Here is a 14,674-nt window from a genome sequence, read left to right as displayed (position 1 = left end):
TTTTATATTTGTTTTAATAAAATTATTTAGAGATTAATTGTAAACTAATTAAATATTTAGCTAATTTTAATTTGAGAAAAATCAACCAAATAAAAAATCGAAATTGGATTGGGCAGTGTCTGTCACCGTCAGTCACAGTCGGTTAATTTGGCTCCAATCCATAAGCGCCTCTTTGACGACTTTTTGCAAGCTTCTATCAAATGATAAAAAGTTCAGCATGATTTTTTTTTTTTGGTTTTGTTCGAATCTGGAGAAAGTTTGGCTGTTGTTGCTCTAATCGACATTGGGTATTGTTTGGGGTTTTGTTGACGTTGTGTTGTATTGAAATTTTTGAATAATCGGTGGAGGGACTTGTGTTCTTCGATTGATCCGAGACGAGAATGTCTCAGGATTTGTCATTGGATCAAGACCTGGATGAATCTGATCCCGAGTTCGTGGAGATTGATCCTACCGGTAGATATGGACGGGTAAATACTCATACAGCTTGTTCGATTTTGCATTCTAGTTGACATTTTCGATTCATACTACTTCGATTGGTTCTTGCTCATCCTTTTTCTGATTGATTGGAGGCTCGTGCATGCTTATGTGGGATTGAACTTATATTTACAATATTTACTGTTTGATCATATCTTCTGATGTTCGGCTGTTTTGCAGTATAAGGAAGTTTTAGGAAAAGGGGCATTCAAAAGGGTGTATCCTTCTTTGTTTTGATGTTATTGGTTGTGATACAATCAAAATTGAAATTTCTTGTGTTTTCCATTTTATACTGATTCTATCAAAGAAATTAAAATGTGTGTATCATCTGTCTGCTGCATTTGAGATGAAATTATTATGGTAAATTGTGTGTTCTTCATCAAAATGTGGTATATAGATATCGGGCTTTTGATGAGTTGGAAGGAATTGAAGTAGCTTGGAATCAGATTAAGGTAACAGATTTATTGAGGAACTCTGATGATTTGGAGCGACTATATTCAGAAGTTCATTTGCTTAAGACATTGAAGCACAAGAACATAATCAAATTTTACAGTTCATGGGTTGATACGAAGAATGAAAACATCAACTTCATTACAGAGATATTCACTTCAGGGACACTGCGACAGTAAGCCCTGTACCCTGGGCTCTTCAGAATTTGTTTTTCTTCTTTAACTATAATACTTGAGATATATTTTGAATATGTGTAGATATAGAAAGAAGCACAAGCATGTTGATTTGAGAGCACTGAAAAAATGGTCGAGGCAGATATTAGAGGGCCTTCTGTATCTTCATAGTCATGACCCTCCAGTTATACATAGAGATTTAAAATGTGACAATATCTTTGTCAATGGCAACCAAGGTGAGGTGAAAATCGGTGACTTAGGACTTGCAGCCATTCTTCAGCAAGCTCGTTCAGCTCACAGTGTCATTGGTGAGAATTCCAAACTTAAATAAGCAATCAAAGTTACTTAATATGAAAGTTGAGTACACATTTTCGGTGTAGTGAAGCGAGTAAAAGAACTTATTTGTGATTTAATGATTTTAGGAACACCCGAGTTTATGGCTCCAGAGTTTTATGAGGAGGAATACAATGAACTTGTGGATATTTATGCCTTTGGCATGTGTTTGCTTGAGCTTGTAACCTTTGAATATCCATATGTTGAATGTGCCAATGCTGCTCAAATATATAAGAAGGTCACATCAGTAAGGGCTCCTGGATCTTTTTTTCTTTTTTACTTATGCATTCCATGTTGTACCTACCATGAAGATCACTCTTTGATAAAGTATGGATACTATATGTATAATGCTGCATTGTAGGTTCTATTAGGACTCAAACACCATATAATATAGGAAATAGTATTGCGTTTCATCGTGTACATTGTTCAACTCAATTTTTTCTTTGTTAGCATTATACATATGATTTACCTTCACACTTGTAATGTGTTGACTTTAAAAGAAAGCTCATAATCAGTCACTTTTAAGATTTGGTTCAGTTGCGGAAACTTATAGTTTGTGATAAAGAAGCAGTATAATCTTCTTGTCTACTCAATCTTTGACGATTGAGCCATTCGCTTTTTATACATGGTCTTCCATGGAGCCTTGGTTTCTAGTGGACTTTTCTAGCATTTAAACAAAGAGCTCTACGTGTGTTTCCATGTGATCTGTTATTTTGTGCGTGCTGTTTCTTTCTTTTCTTTTCCCCCGCTTCATTTTTAGAATGAACCACTCATTGTCTAAAGTATTGTTCTAAATTTTAGCGGCCAACTCGCAGCATTGAAAATTTAGAACATTCTACCAAATAAATGGGGATTATGGATGTAGTTCAAGTTGGTAATGGTAAATATTTGAAGTCCTAAATGTTAAAAAAGTTGTCTACAATTCAATACGTCTTAACTTTTTAAGTAAAATATTTTATGTCCAGATTTGGATCAGTTGGTACTTAACCTTGTTCTTTTGCAGCTTCTTTAAATAGAAATATTCCTTGTGAAGGTTTGTAAGGAATTATTATTTTCCTTTTGTTCCTAGGGGATTAAACCAGCTTCACTGGCAAAAGTCACCAATTTAGGAGTTAAAGCATTTATAGAAAAATGTATTGCAAATGTCTCTACTCGCTTGCCTGCAAAAGATCTTTTAATGGATCCATTTCTCCAAGCAGATGATGATCATGAAAGTATACCTCGTAATCTACAATCAAAGATACTTCATACAGGTAAGGTTAAAAAAGTACTTCTCCTTCGATAGAAACTTTGGGATTGTAACATATTGTTCTTTTATTGCATGATATCATTACTGAAGGAAGAAAAGAGCAGATTGATTTTGTCGATGATACTTCTGCTGAGACTTGTAGAGATTTTAGTATGCATGGTCAAAGAAAAGATGTTAACAAGATATTTCTCAAACTACGAATTGCAGATTCCATGGGTAAAATTCATATTTGCTGTCATTTCTTTGTCTTTGTAGATTCTTTAGGAGAAAAACTACTATTCTGGAATTGTCAGTACTTCATTAACAAAATTTTCAATTATTACAGGTAATTTTCGCAATATCCATTTCCCATTTGATACTGAAGCTGACACAACAGTTTCTGTTGCTAGTGAAATGGTTGAGGAGTTGGACCTTTCTGATCAAGATGTCTCCACAATTTCTGAAATGATTGAAACAGAAATTCGATCTTACATTCCAGATTGGACATCAGTTGAGAATTCTGTGGATAATGTAGGAGTTGATGTTGCAATTTCTGATAGCTCGACGTCTGACACAAAGAATGTTTCCTCTCCATTGTCTATTGAATCTAATAATCTTGCTTTGGAGGTATTGCCTTCAGGTCGCAAGTATTGGTCGGACTCTCCAAAAGGTATTGGTGGGTGCTCTCCTATTAAGCCAGGTCCTTCATACTTGTCTCTTACCTCAGATCAGAATGTTGAATCCTCTAGCAGCCACATACTTGGGAATAATCTTGATCATTCTGCAATAATTAAGGGACTGGAAAGTGAACTTTTGTCAGATGGTGATATTCATGATAGCTCTGAGGCACATCTTTTAGAAGAGAACTGTTCTGATGAATCAGTTGACCTCAAAATAATGGCTGAGAAACTTAAAAATCTGTTGACACAACAACAAAAGGAATTAGATGAACTAAAGAGAGAGCATAAATTAGTTGTTTCAGAACTTCTCACTGAACTAACACCTGAATCTTGTCAGAAGGTTTTAGGGATGTGTAAGCTAAAGCGTTCTGATTTTGCGTTTGATCTCTGAAATGCATTGCAAATTCAAGCTTAAGATTATGCTCCTGTGTCCAGAATGTAACGGTATCTCATTGCTCTCAAATGTAAATCAGTTTACACAAATTCTCGTTTGGTGAAGATTAGTTTCTAATTTTCAAATTAGCTTTTTCTACCTTCGAAGTTGGAAGATGAATCTTCTAGTCAATTGATCCAGTTATGAGGCATGGGGAAGCATGATGCTGAAAGATGTTAGAGAGGTTGACCAACGAATTGCGAAGCTGTAAACATCAACTGGTTAAATTAGCATCACTCCCTGGTATGTCTCAGACATCCCTCATGAAGCAATTTGTGCACAAAATGCATAAAGATCTGCCACCAATGTTCTCTTCTTTCTAGTATAGAATAGGTTGGACACTATTCTATTATGTATTGTGATGGTGATATTGCAAATGTCGGAAATTGTTAAGAAGATATTGAGCCAAGAGAGAAGGCAAGACGCTACACACTGAATTTTCATTAGTATTCTATATAACACTCTTAACTTAGATAGTTGAAATTCTTTTAGATAGTTTCTTTGTATAGCGTGCCACATCCATTTCTCCTAGTTTCTTCTTCGACAACAACTTTTCCGTGCTATGTTCTTGTTTCCTGGTCGATATAAGTTGATCAAATATTGTTTATTCTTTTGAATACTCATTTAAGTTAAATAAATGGTGTGATGAATGAGAATTACTGTCTTTTAATTGTAGCATGCTTGTTCTTCCACATTCCCCCTGGTTGAATTGTCCAATTGCTTGTTTCATTTTCCCTTGATATTGTGATGCTTAAGAACAATTTATCTTACAGGTTTCAGTTTTATTTTAATCAAAAGCATATATATATAGACCTAAGATTTAGCTACATTGCCAGACAAAGGGCTAAAATTCTCTAGGTTTACTCATGATTATAAAGTACTCATCTCAGGATTTGCTGGAAATGATTCTACTCATGATTAGAAATAAGCACTCGTGTTGTGTCGAATATCACATTATAAAAAGTTTTGGATATGCTGGAAATGATTCTACTCTGATATATCCTACCTATAGTACACATCAAGATAGCTGTTGTAATAATATTCTTACGTAAACTGCTGTTACTAGTTAAAGAAGTTCCACTCTCTACCAAGTTTGCAATGATACATCTACATATATACGTATATGTAAAACCCCAGCTTTTGCCACAATGTTGACAAGATGTATCAACAGGAAGATGAACACAAATGATACCTATGGCATAACTGATATCTGAAATATTTCCTATCAAAATCAAGCACCAGTGATGGAACACTATGCCAATCGATCGATACAACGATGAATATTAACTGCATCACCACTAAAGCAATCAGGGGAGATGAAGAGACCTACAAAATGGTTGATGTGATTAATTGTTGTACAAAAGATGCTCTCTGATTCAACTCTTCACTGTTCTGGTTCCTTTCCAGCAAGTGTGACCTATTACTGCAAAACCCGAAAAGAAAATCGGAAGAACAACCATTAGTTAGTATGCTGAGCTATCACATCACCTAAAGCACAGTTGACAAGTGAGAATCGTGATGGTATGTATTAAATAAGATTGTAATGGCAAACTATATGCTTGATAAGATGTTGCAAATATATTGGCTTAAGTTCGTATCAGTAGGATGTAAGTACTTCAAGAATTTCAATTTGTCCCATCAGTTTGTCAGGAATCTTCTTCTTTTGCTTTTGCTTTTGCTTTACTCTTCTTGGATCCTTACAAACCACTATTGGAAAAGTACACTTCAACCAGGAAAATGGCTTCTTCACCTCCCAAGTTAAATGGTGATCACAGTAAGTCTATCCATTTTGCAGGTTTAGCTTTTAGCAAAAGGCAGGCCAATAAAACTGAAAGTGTAAGTGTGAAATACTGTGAGGATAACGGATCATTCTTTATAAAGGTGTGAAAACTTCGTCTTAACAGGCGCGGTTTTAAAAACCTTGAGGGGAAGATGGAGAAGGGAAAACTCAGAAGGACAATATTTGCTGACGGTGTGCTTGGGCCGTTATAGTATGTTCATGGACATGATTTGTAGACTTCAAAAGATCTAGCAATCGAAACTCACCTTACGACATTAGCGGCGGTGACGGAGTCATCGTTTACTGAATCGTCATCTCTCTCGACAGATTCAGGGTCTGAGAAAGGAATGCTGCAGATGAAGGGTAGAAGAGGGTCAGGTGCAGATCCATTCTTTTCCCTCCTGCTCTTTGTTGTCAGCTTCTTGGAACTGAATGCAGCAGATACAGGTTTCTCAGGCTTCCTCCTCCTCTGCAAAGATGGTAAACATTTTACTTTAACCAATTATTCACTATTGCAGCCATGAAAGCAATGAGTTAGAACAGACAATACCTTTATTGAGCTTGAATGATGCGCTATAAAATGCCCAATTACATCCTTCCCCAGACTGGCTGCACATAGCGGACAAACCTGAGAGAAAGCAATGTCAAAGCTTTCGGTTTCACTTCATGGAACAGTTTCATAATCAGTCAAATATACCAAGCAGCAAGCACAAAGTTATTATTACTCATACGCCACAAGAAGTAATCATTGAATGAAGAACAGAGGGAAAAAAAGGATATTAAAAGCATGTAATTACTGCATTTCTGAAGTCAAAGCAGTGCTCTTCTTGCAAATGGCTGCAAAGTACTTGAACTTCGATATCCACATAACAGTAAGGGCATGAAAAGTAAGCTCGTGTATCATCTTCTCCATCAGAGTCATCCAGAATTATATGGTTACCTATCCAAAGTACCATCAAATAAGCCATGAAATTCAAAAGAAACAGAGCTCAATTCACACAAAAAACAGTGAAATCAGAACTCAGAATGTTAGTTTAAAGAGTAACCCCCTCCGCCGACCCCCAAATCTTCAATTTGGTTGCTAATCAAGAGTGGAAAACCGAACAGAGTAGGAAATGAAGGCAAAATCAAGAAACCCAGATGAGAAAATCACTCAAAAAGCTAAGAACACAAGTACCAGAATGAAGCATGGCGGCTTGAACAGCAGAAAGTTGCTCAGTGCGATGAACCCTTGAGGCCCAAAAATTGAACTCCATAGCTATTACCTCTGGTTGATTCTGTGTTTCAGAGCAACTGGGAAGTCAGATTCTGAGACGACAAGTGTGTGAAATGAGCAATCAGGCAAATGGGTGTCGATAGCTTTGGGAAGAAGAAAGAAAGCTAGAAGGAAAAAACTATCCTTGTCATCAGCAGCCTGGGCCTGGTGGATGGGTTGTGAGGTGCGGTGTCTGCTTGTTCATATACTGACCCAATTCTCTCCAAAAGCCAAAAGCTTTCTGACACACAAAAGCTGCTTATCTATTGGACGACACGTCGATTTTACCAAAAATTCTCTCTTTTTTCCTCTCATTAATTAATCATCTTCACCTACAATCTGCCAAGAACTTAAGCAGCTTTAACCAAAAGCAGCCAACAAAAATCAAATTTTTTAAGAACAAGAAAAGTTTAAAGAATTAAGGTTTGGAAGAGACAACCTAACAGAGGCATGAGATTACAGCTCAGCAAAAGTTTTTTTTTTTTTTTTTTTTTTTTTTTTTTTTTTTNTTTTTTGTATAAAGCTTTTAAGAGTGATGAGTGACTTTGAGCATTGGGTTTCAGCTTTGGGGAGTGGATCTCACAAGCAAAAAACGACACAGTTTGGTGGGTCATTCTCTCTTTAAAAGCAAGTCAATATAATGTCTTCCATTTTGCTTCGACACATCCGATAATGCTTTAATAATCAAAACTTTCTCCATTAAGCATTGGACATATATTTTATTTCGAATTTTTGGTTTATTTTAGAAATAAGCACTTGGATCGAACTTGGCATAGTTTAAATAGATTGTCTTGCTTTTCTAGAACTCATTTGTAATAAATCTATCTCACAAATCTTTTTAAATATAAACGGTCTATTTACGCTTTATAAATTATCTCTTTTTCTAAGAAATATAGGAGCTATTAGAGAAGTAACGGTGGACAGTCTCGGCACCTGTCAAGCTGTTATTGGACAGAAGAACACAGTGGACTCAAGTTGGCAAGGACCTTCCATTTATTCGTTCCCCAAAACATGGCTCCAAACTACAATTTGTGTTGTCTAATGTAGCCATGATTATGCTAATGAAAAGGGAAACTTGGGGATCTTCAAGGCAGAAAAAGCAAGCTCCTTCCCAACTGAAAGGCATTTTTTTTGTGGTTGAAGAAATGCTAAAGAGAGAGGAAGAGGGAGGGCAGAAGCTATTCAAAGTGNGTTCGTACTAGCGTCTGATCTATCTCACGGGACAATCTCTTGACCCTATAATATTTAAATGCCAAAGAAACTCGGAGTATATCCCATATACCTAGACGGTTCTTTTTAACTAGTTGGTATAACACTTACTGACCTCTGCCTTGATTCATGATAATTTACAATCATAAATATTACATATTTCAACCATGAAAAGTATCATTAAAGCTGTAGTAGCTACAATGCCTCTGTAGCAAAATTATATAATATTACTCCACTGAACTGTTCATGATTACCCCACTTGAACTGTTCATGAGACTGACTTTTCTAATATAGGCTGAGGTTGGTCAATGGTCTCAGAAAAAAGAACTGAGTATGTTTTGTTTTGTTACCTCACAGCCTCTCTCTCAGCTGATCTCTGTGAAAAACCTGAACTTTTGTACAGTCAAATTATAAGACTTCCTTTTAAGAAGCCAAACTTGCTGATACCTGAACCTGATCAGATCCCTGGTGGAGAGACTTCTTTTTCAGTACACATATTTGTTTTCTGATCAATGGAACTTTTAAATAAATGGGTAAAAACTCATAGATAGTAATATTTTCTACAGCTGCATAAATTACAGATACATATCAGTGTTATACAACACTAATATTGTATAGTGATTCTTATTAGGTACAATTTATAGAGACAATAATGCAAGATCTATGGTTCAGTTTCATTACGAGCTATAAATAAGAACATAACCACACTTGGCAAACTATTATATCTTATATTTCATGAAAGAGAAAAAAGAACAACAAAATCAAAACTAGCTTCACATGAGAACTTCTAGCTTGATTGAATTATATTCTCTGAAGTTCAAAATGACTCCAACACAATAGATAAGGATTACACTTCACAATCATGGGAAAGAAGAAGCATCCATACTAACAAAGAAAAGAAAGCAATGGGAGTGGAGTTGTGAAAACAGAAGCGACTGAGAGAGAAGAAGAAGAAGAAGAAGCTGAGAGAGATGAGATGGTTAAATGCAATAAAGGGTATAGGAAAACCAATCAGCTGCAAATGCAGACATGCATGCAGAGAAATTACATTTAATACCTTAATATATAGATATAACTATATATATATAGATATAGATATATATTCTAGTACAGATCTGATAACAGATCATAATTGGTAGAAAGAACGAAAGAGAGTAGAAACTCAAGTATGCATGCTTTGAAGAAGACAAATGAAAGAACTCTTCAAGAATCGGACCTGGACGCTGGATTCCCCTTTGCTAAGGATGAGTCATCAAAGAACTCCTACAACACTTAGCTTACAAAGACGTCTACATTTTCGAACAATGGGAACCTCCAAAACAAAGCTTACCATTTCAGTAGACCGCAAGAAAACCCTCTCTGGGTTCTCTATTGCAGCAAGAACGTTCCTTGGCTTCCTCCTTGAACTGTTGTTGAAAGCAAGAAACATGGCGAGATAGCAGACAGAAGAAGCAGGCATTCTGTAAGAGAGAAAAAGAGTTAGTTCTTCAGGTGCATATAATTCTCCACTAGAACAAGGAACATTGATATTATCAGCCTGCCATGGGAACACGCACACAGTGGAGTCTCTAAGATCTTTATATTCACGCATGCATGTTTCCCTTTAATGTACAGTGGAAGGTCACGTTTTCACAGGTAAAGAAGAAAAGGGAAGAGAGAGAGTAAGTGTGTTTTATGGAGGGTCCAGTTTAGCAAAGCATGATACCTCAAAGCTGGGCTTTCTGTTAAAGACGACCCTTCATAAAGGGGTCTTCATCTATGTAATTTAAAATTTTGGCTCCTCTTTCTTTTCCCTTTTGGTCGGTTGTGCTGAAGTGAACCCAATTTTTTTTGGGCTCTCCTCTCACATGTTCTGGCATGTAGGCCTTCTCTTTCCTGCTTTTTCCTGCAAGTTTCCACCTAATAGTCCATGTATTTTACTGATCATACAGACTAATAAATAGAACAAAATGAAGCCTTATGCTCTAAAATATGGATAAAACTTTAATCATATCACTTGCATATATATATATATATATATATCTATGCCCATATTAAAAGTTGATTTCGTGGGGTTTAAGGGTTATTGAGAGAATGAAAGTACTAAAAAACAATAGGGAAATCTACAATGCGACAGTTACAGAGAGTCCTCATAACTTTATAAGCAATGGATTCAACTAAAAATGAGTATTTTAGTAGGCTTTTCAAGTAGCATCAGCTTCTACAACTGATTTCCAGATTTAGATCTGTATATGTAAATGTTATCAGCACAACATTAATTACAAGCACAAGAAGCTTCTTGACAATAACACGTTCATTCGGGTAACTCTGCTCGGTCTCTCACAGCCGTTTCCAACATGGCGAACAAGAACTTTGAAGGGTCGCCAGTACATGGATTGGCTAGAGTCGCATGAGCTAAGAACGGGAGTTTTCTTAAAAAACGTCCACTAGTACCCTGTGAACAGAAAAAAAACAAAATAATTCAAGGGTCATTCAAGGACTCGTAATCAATTAGCACTCAAGATTTCTGTCACAGACCTCGCATGCTTCAGCAACCTCGAGCAATAGTTTGCAGATGTGAAGTGGTACATCAACCTTCTTGGTCTCTCGAATGCTTATTTTCTCTTTCAAACCAGCATAGTTAGGAAGCATAGAGTGGTCAAAACCCTAAGAAATTTAGAAATGATGAGAATTACGAATGCCTATGTACTCTATTTCAACCAGAATCCAAGGCACCCAAAAGTAATGCTAAAGCTGCAATTATTAGATGTTTATGGACCTCAACCGTTGTCAAAATTCCAGTGCGTAGAAGCTCTTGCAAGCAGGACCTTAGAATTTCATAACGTGCTTGAAGAGTTGGTGGACCTACATATGCTTTGATATCTGCACGGTCTACAAATGCAATATCTGCAATCCAGATTTTGGTTAATTCAAGTATTAAGATTTTAAGTAGAAGAAAATGGAAATTGAAAGTTAGAAAAGAAACGAGCGGGAATTGGAAGATTTGGAGAGGGCCTAAACACTTGGGGATTGTTTTTTATCTTTGCTCAAGAAAGAATGAAACTCCATAAGATTATACAACCCATAAACATCCTGATCAAACTTATACTGAGAACATGAGGTTCAGAAACTGTAGCTTCTAGAGTATAGAAATTGGAATAATTTCACTATTTGTTTAATAACAAGTTGCACTCAGACGAGTATTCCAACTACCAACTTCCGAAGACAGTCCATAAAAGGGTGCAATCCAACTTGTAATTACACTACCAAAAACTTTTATTTTGCAAATATAAATATTTACATGACATCACTTGATTATTAACTCACCAATAGCAGCTGTTATATTGGAAGTTGTCAGAATCACCACATTTGGTGACGATTTCAACTTGTCTATCTGTGTAAGTAGCGCATTGACAACCTGTAATATTACAGTTCAGAATTTTATAAGCATCATCCGAGTTTCAAAACTACTTGCCTAAACAATTTATAAAAACATATTCTTTCTTCTTTTTTCTTTCTTCGTTCTTTCTTTCTTTTGGTCAGAGAGGGTGATTAAGGGAGAAAAGAGAGGGACCATACAAAAGGCAATAGCATACCCTAATGGAATCTGAAGGTTCTGAACCAGACAAAGCAGCCTTTCTAGCAGCAGCTAAGCTTTCCACTTCATCTACAGACCGCAAAATATAGAAATACTGATGATGGTATAGAAGAAGGACAAGCATGAAATTAACAACCTTCTAAAGTATGTCTCACCAATCAAAACAAATACCAGATTGTCTTCTTCCTCTATCATCTCTTGAATCTTCTGGAATAGCTTTGCAACCTATTAAGGAAAACATGTATTCTTGAATACGATAGAGCCATAATGCCCGACAAATGGAAGTGTTCGCTGCGTAAAATTTAAAACAGTATCTGTCTAGAATGAAATGAAAATTAATTAAGGATGCAGGTCATCTAATAATGAAAAAACCCATACCAGCTTGCCACTTTCAGAAAACCATTTGCTGAACAGTGAATGTGCATTAACTTCAATTAGTACGCTGTGTGGATATCTGAATATAATGGAAAATGAAACTAATAAATAATAAGGGTCATTAATAATATGGAATACATACTGAAGCAGTAATCGACCAACAAACCTTGACAGATATCTTATCGACAGTTTTTGAGCCAGTGCTTTGCATAAAGACGTCTTACCAGTCCCTGGAGGTCCATGTAATAGGACAATCCTGTGCACACGTAAACAGACGAGAATTATATATTAACCTCCTGGATCTATATAGGTCTTCTACAAGCTTTGCCATCGTGTAAAACATGGCAAAGCATCCTTGAAGGCACAGTAGCGCTTTTAAAATCCTGGAAGGCTAGATGGCAACACAATAGATGAAGTTCATGCTTTTCACACAATTTTTAGGATTAGGATTTTGGCGGGCCAGTTCTATTTACATAGAGATGTCCTTTATTTGGAGGATTCATTCTAAAATGTAAAAATTGTACCGAAAAGGTCGGGAATACAAAATGAGAGTCGGCTTATCACCCAGTAAATACACGCAACAAACATTAGTAAATATATACGGTCCCAAGGATAATATTTTAGGAAAGTAAAAAAAGAAAGCTAATAACAGAGAACTCTACAAATAAAATTCAGCAATGAAGATTACGTTTTATGTCCTCCCTTGTAGATTTTGAAAACCATCCTAATGCTCATACAGAAAAGACTTTCCTTACCGATTCCATGACACTAGGAATGGATCGACACCCTTCTCTGTGAATAACAAAGCACTAGCAGCATATCGCAGAAGTCTTTGCTTGAGACCAGACTCAAAAATTAAACTGCAGATGAATTTGAAAATGTTACTTCGTCAAAAGGAAGCTTGGGTATAAATGAGGAAAGAAACAATAAATAAACTAGAGACAGCTTACCTTTCCCAGATGCCGTCAAACTCCTTGGCAGGAAGTATCCATTCATTAAAACTAGAAATCTGTCCTTCCCCACCAAGTTCCTCGCAGGGTCCTTCTTCACTTAGCTGACAAGCAATACACAAATACTATACATCAATCTAACCGCACGAAGAGAAAGTAAAGTCCCGACATAAAGGAAATGAAGAATGTAATAATAAATAAAGGCCAAGAATGCAGAATAGTATTACAATCGTGTCTTGTGAATAATAAAGCTTTATGATTTGATGAGATAAAATTTGAAAGGAACAAATGCGGTCACTTGTTCACCAAAAACAGTTAAGAGTTCACAAAAATTGAACGATCGCAGTGAAAATATCATCCATCGAGTGAGTACCGAAGAAGGCCAATATCAAGAGTGAACTTCACCTGAAAGACATGAACGACAGGTTTGACTTGCCAGAATAAGAGGATATCATGGTTTTGCACACCGTCGTCTACCAAAAACATAAATCCAGAATCATAACCAGAATAATGAAAATCCACCTTTTTCTATTAATCTATACCCGCTGACGTTAATTAATGGAAGAATCACACTCTGCTAAGAAAAATTCCATTTTTCGAGCACTTTAAGCCCTTGGCCCACAGGCGGAGGAATTACTTTGTAAGCTAGAACTTCTAGAAACTATATAACTGAAAAAATTAACATAATTTCTAGAGAATTCAAGTCACTATTTCCATTACCCATTCCATACCCTCTAGATTCTCTATGCCTAAACAATGCTAAACTGAAAGAATACCAGAGTCGCAAATTCGGATTCCTTGCACGTTTTCCGCGAGAAAAGCGTCATCGAGCGGCACTGGAATGGGCCCATCAACATAGCTTAAACTTCTCTTCTCAAGCATTCTGTCAATTAAAACACACAAAATTGACTATGAGTTCCTCATCTTCGAGCAATGTGAATTGACTTGAGCGCACTTCAAGTTTAAGAAATTCCAGAGAAACAAATGAACCAAAAATCTAATCTCCCTAACCAAATCATCATATATCAGAAAGCTTAATACATATTTCCAGTAGCATACCTCTCAACAGCCATCCGGACATCTTCAATCCGTGCTGTGCTGGAGGATTTCAAACACACCTCGACTAAAATAATAACACAACATTATAAAAAATAAATAATAAAAGTAGGAAACATGTCTCAAAGCTCGGAAATTGAAAACATATACAAAAATATCTGAGACGATATGGCACAAAAATAATAAGAGAACCTGAAACGAGAATTTTGTCTTCATTTACAATAGAAGAAGCAGTTGACTCGGAGACGATGCCATTTGATTCAGGCACCTGCGCATCCAAGGGAGGGTTTGGCAGAGAAATCTCCATAGGAGCACTCATCTTTTTCACCGGACGGGATGGAGAGGGTTTGAGAAAAGTTGAAGATTCGTAAGACGCTGTGAAATGTATAACATGGAACCGAAATAGCGCGGAGGAGTAGAGATCGGCGGCCAAACCTACCGGAAGAAAGCAGAGAAAATGGGAGTATTGGCTCTGGAAAATGGGCGGGAAAATACACGACGGAGTAAGAAATCTCTCCGTTCGAATACGGAAATTAAATTAAATATCTCAATAATATGAATACGTGCCCTAATTGGCTAAATTGTTTGAATATTTTTTTTTTATAAGAAAACCATTTAATTTTTATACTTAAATTTAAAATAATCTAATTGTAATGAAATTTGAAATCACATGTTTTAGTATTTTAAAAACTTTAATAAAT

The 14,674-nt window shown here is 36.2% G+C and overlaps 3 protein-coding genes across 3 annotated transcripts; 1 reads left to right on the top strand and 2 right to left on the bottom strand.

The window, feature by feature from the left end:
• Nucleotides 1-204: 204 nt before the first annotated feature.
• Nucleotides 205-4,464, top strand: LOC111782656 (probable serine/threonine-protein kinase WNK3). Its single transcript, XM_023663452.1, has 8 exons — nt 205-467; nt 655-692; nt 872-1,099; nt 1,182-1,405; nt 1,520-1,677; nt 2,500-2,683; nt 2,770-2,895; nt 3,005-4,464. Exons 1-8 carry the CDS (start codon nt 381-383, stop codon nt 3,727-3,729), a joined length of 1,770 nt encoding a protein of 589 aa, XP_023519220.1. The 5' UTR covers nt 205-380; the 3' UTR covers nt 3,730-4,464.
• A 280-nt stretch (nt 4,465-4,744) lies between these two features.
• On the bottom strand, nt 4,745-7,237 carry LOC111782486 (protein DEHYDRATION-INDUCED 19 homolog 5-like). The gene is made up of 5 exons (XM_023663244.1): nt 6,729-7,237; nt 6,349-6,491; nt 6,102-6,179; nt 5,818-6,020; nt 4,745-5,194 (listed from the first exon to the last, which is right to left on the bottom strand). Exons 1-5 carry the CDS (start codon nt 6,805-6,807, stop codon nt 5,098-5,100), a joined length of 600 nt encoding a protein of 199 aa, XP_023519012.1. The 5' UTR covers nt 6,808-7,237; the 3' UTR covers nt 4,745-5,097.
• Nucleotides 7,238-10,131: 2,894 nt separating this feature from the next.
• Nucleotides 10,132-14,482, bottom strand: LOC111782654 (pachytene checkpoint protein 2 homolog). Its single transcript, XM_023663447.1, has 14 exons — nt 14,166-14,482; nt 13,977-14,040; nt 13,694-13,800; nt 13,323-13,390; nt 12,918-13,021; nt 12,723-12,827; nt 12,134-12,223; nt 11,971-12,046; nt 11,748-11,817; nt 11,591-11,661; nt 11,322-11,412; nt 10,774-10,901; nt 10,533-10,661; nt 10,132-10,449 (listed from the first exon to the last, which is right to left on the bottom strand). Exons 1-14 carry the CDS (start codon nt 14,290-14,292, stop codon nt 10,309-10,311), a joined length of 1,371 nt encoding a protein of 456 aa, XP_023519215.1. The 5' UTR covers nt 14,293-14,482; the 3' UTR covers nt 10,132-10,308.
• Nucleotides 14,483-14,674: the final 192 nt, after the last annotated feature.

Source organism: Cucurbita pepo, chromosome LG20, assembly GCF_002806865.2.
Source record: "Cucurbita pepo subsp. pepo cultivar mu-cu-16 chromosome LG20, ASM280686v2, whole genome shotgun sequence".
Lineage (NCBI taxonomy): Eukaryota > Viridiplantae > Streptophyta > Magnoliopsida > Cucurbitales > Cucurbitaceae > Cucurbita > Cucurbita pepo.
The sequence above is the reverse complement of the archived record's forward strand: the minus strand, read 5'-3'. Positions and strand labels throughout refer to the sequence as shown.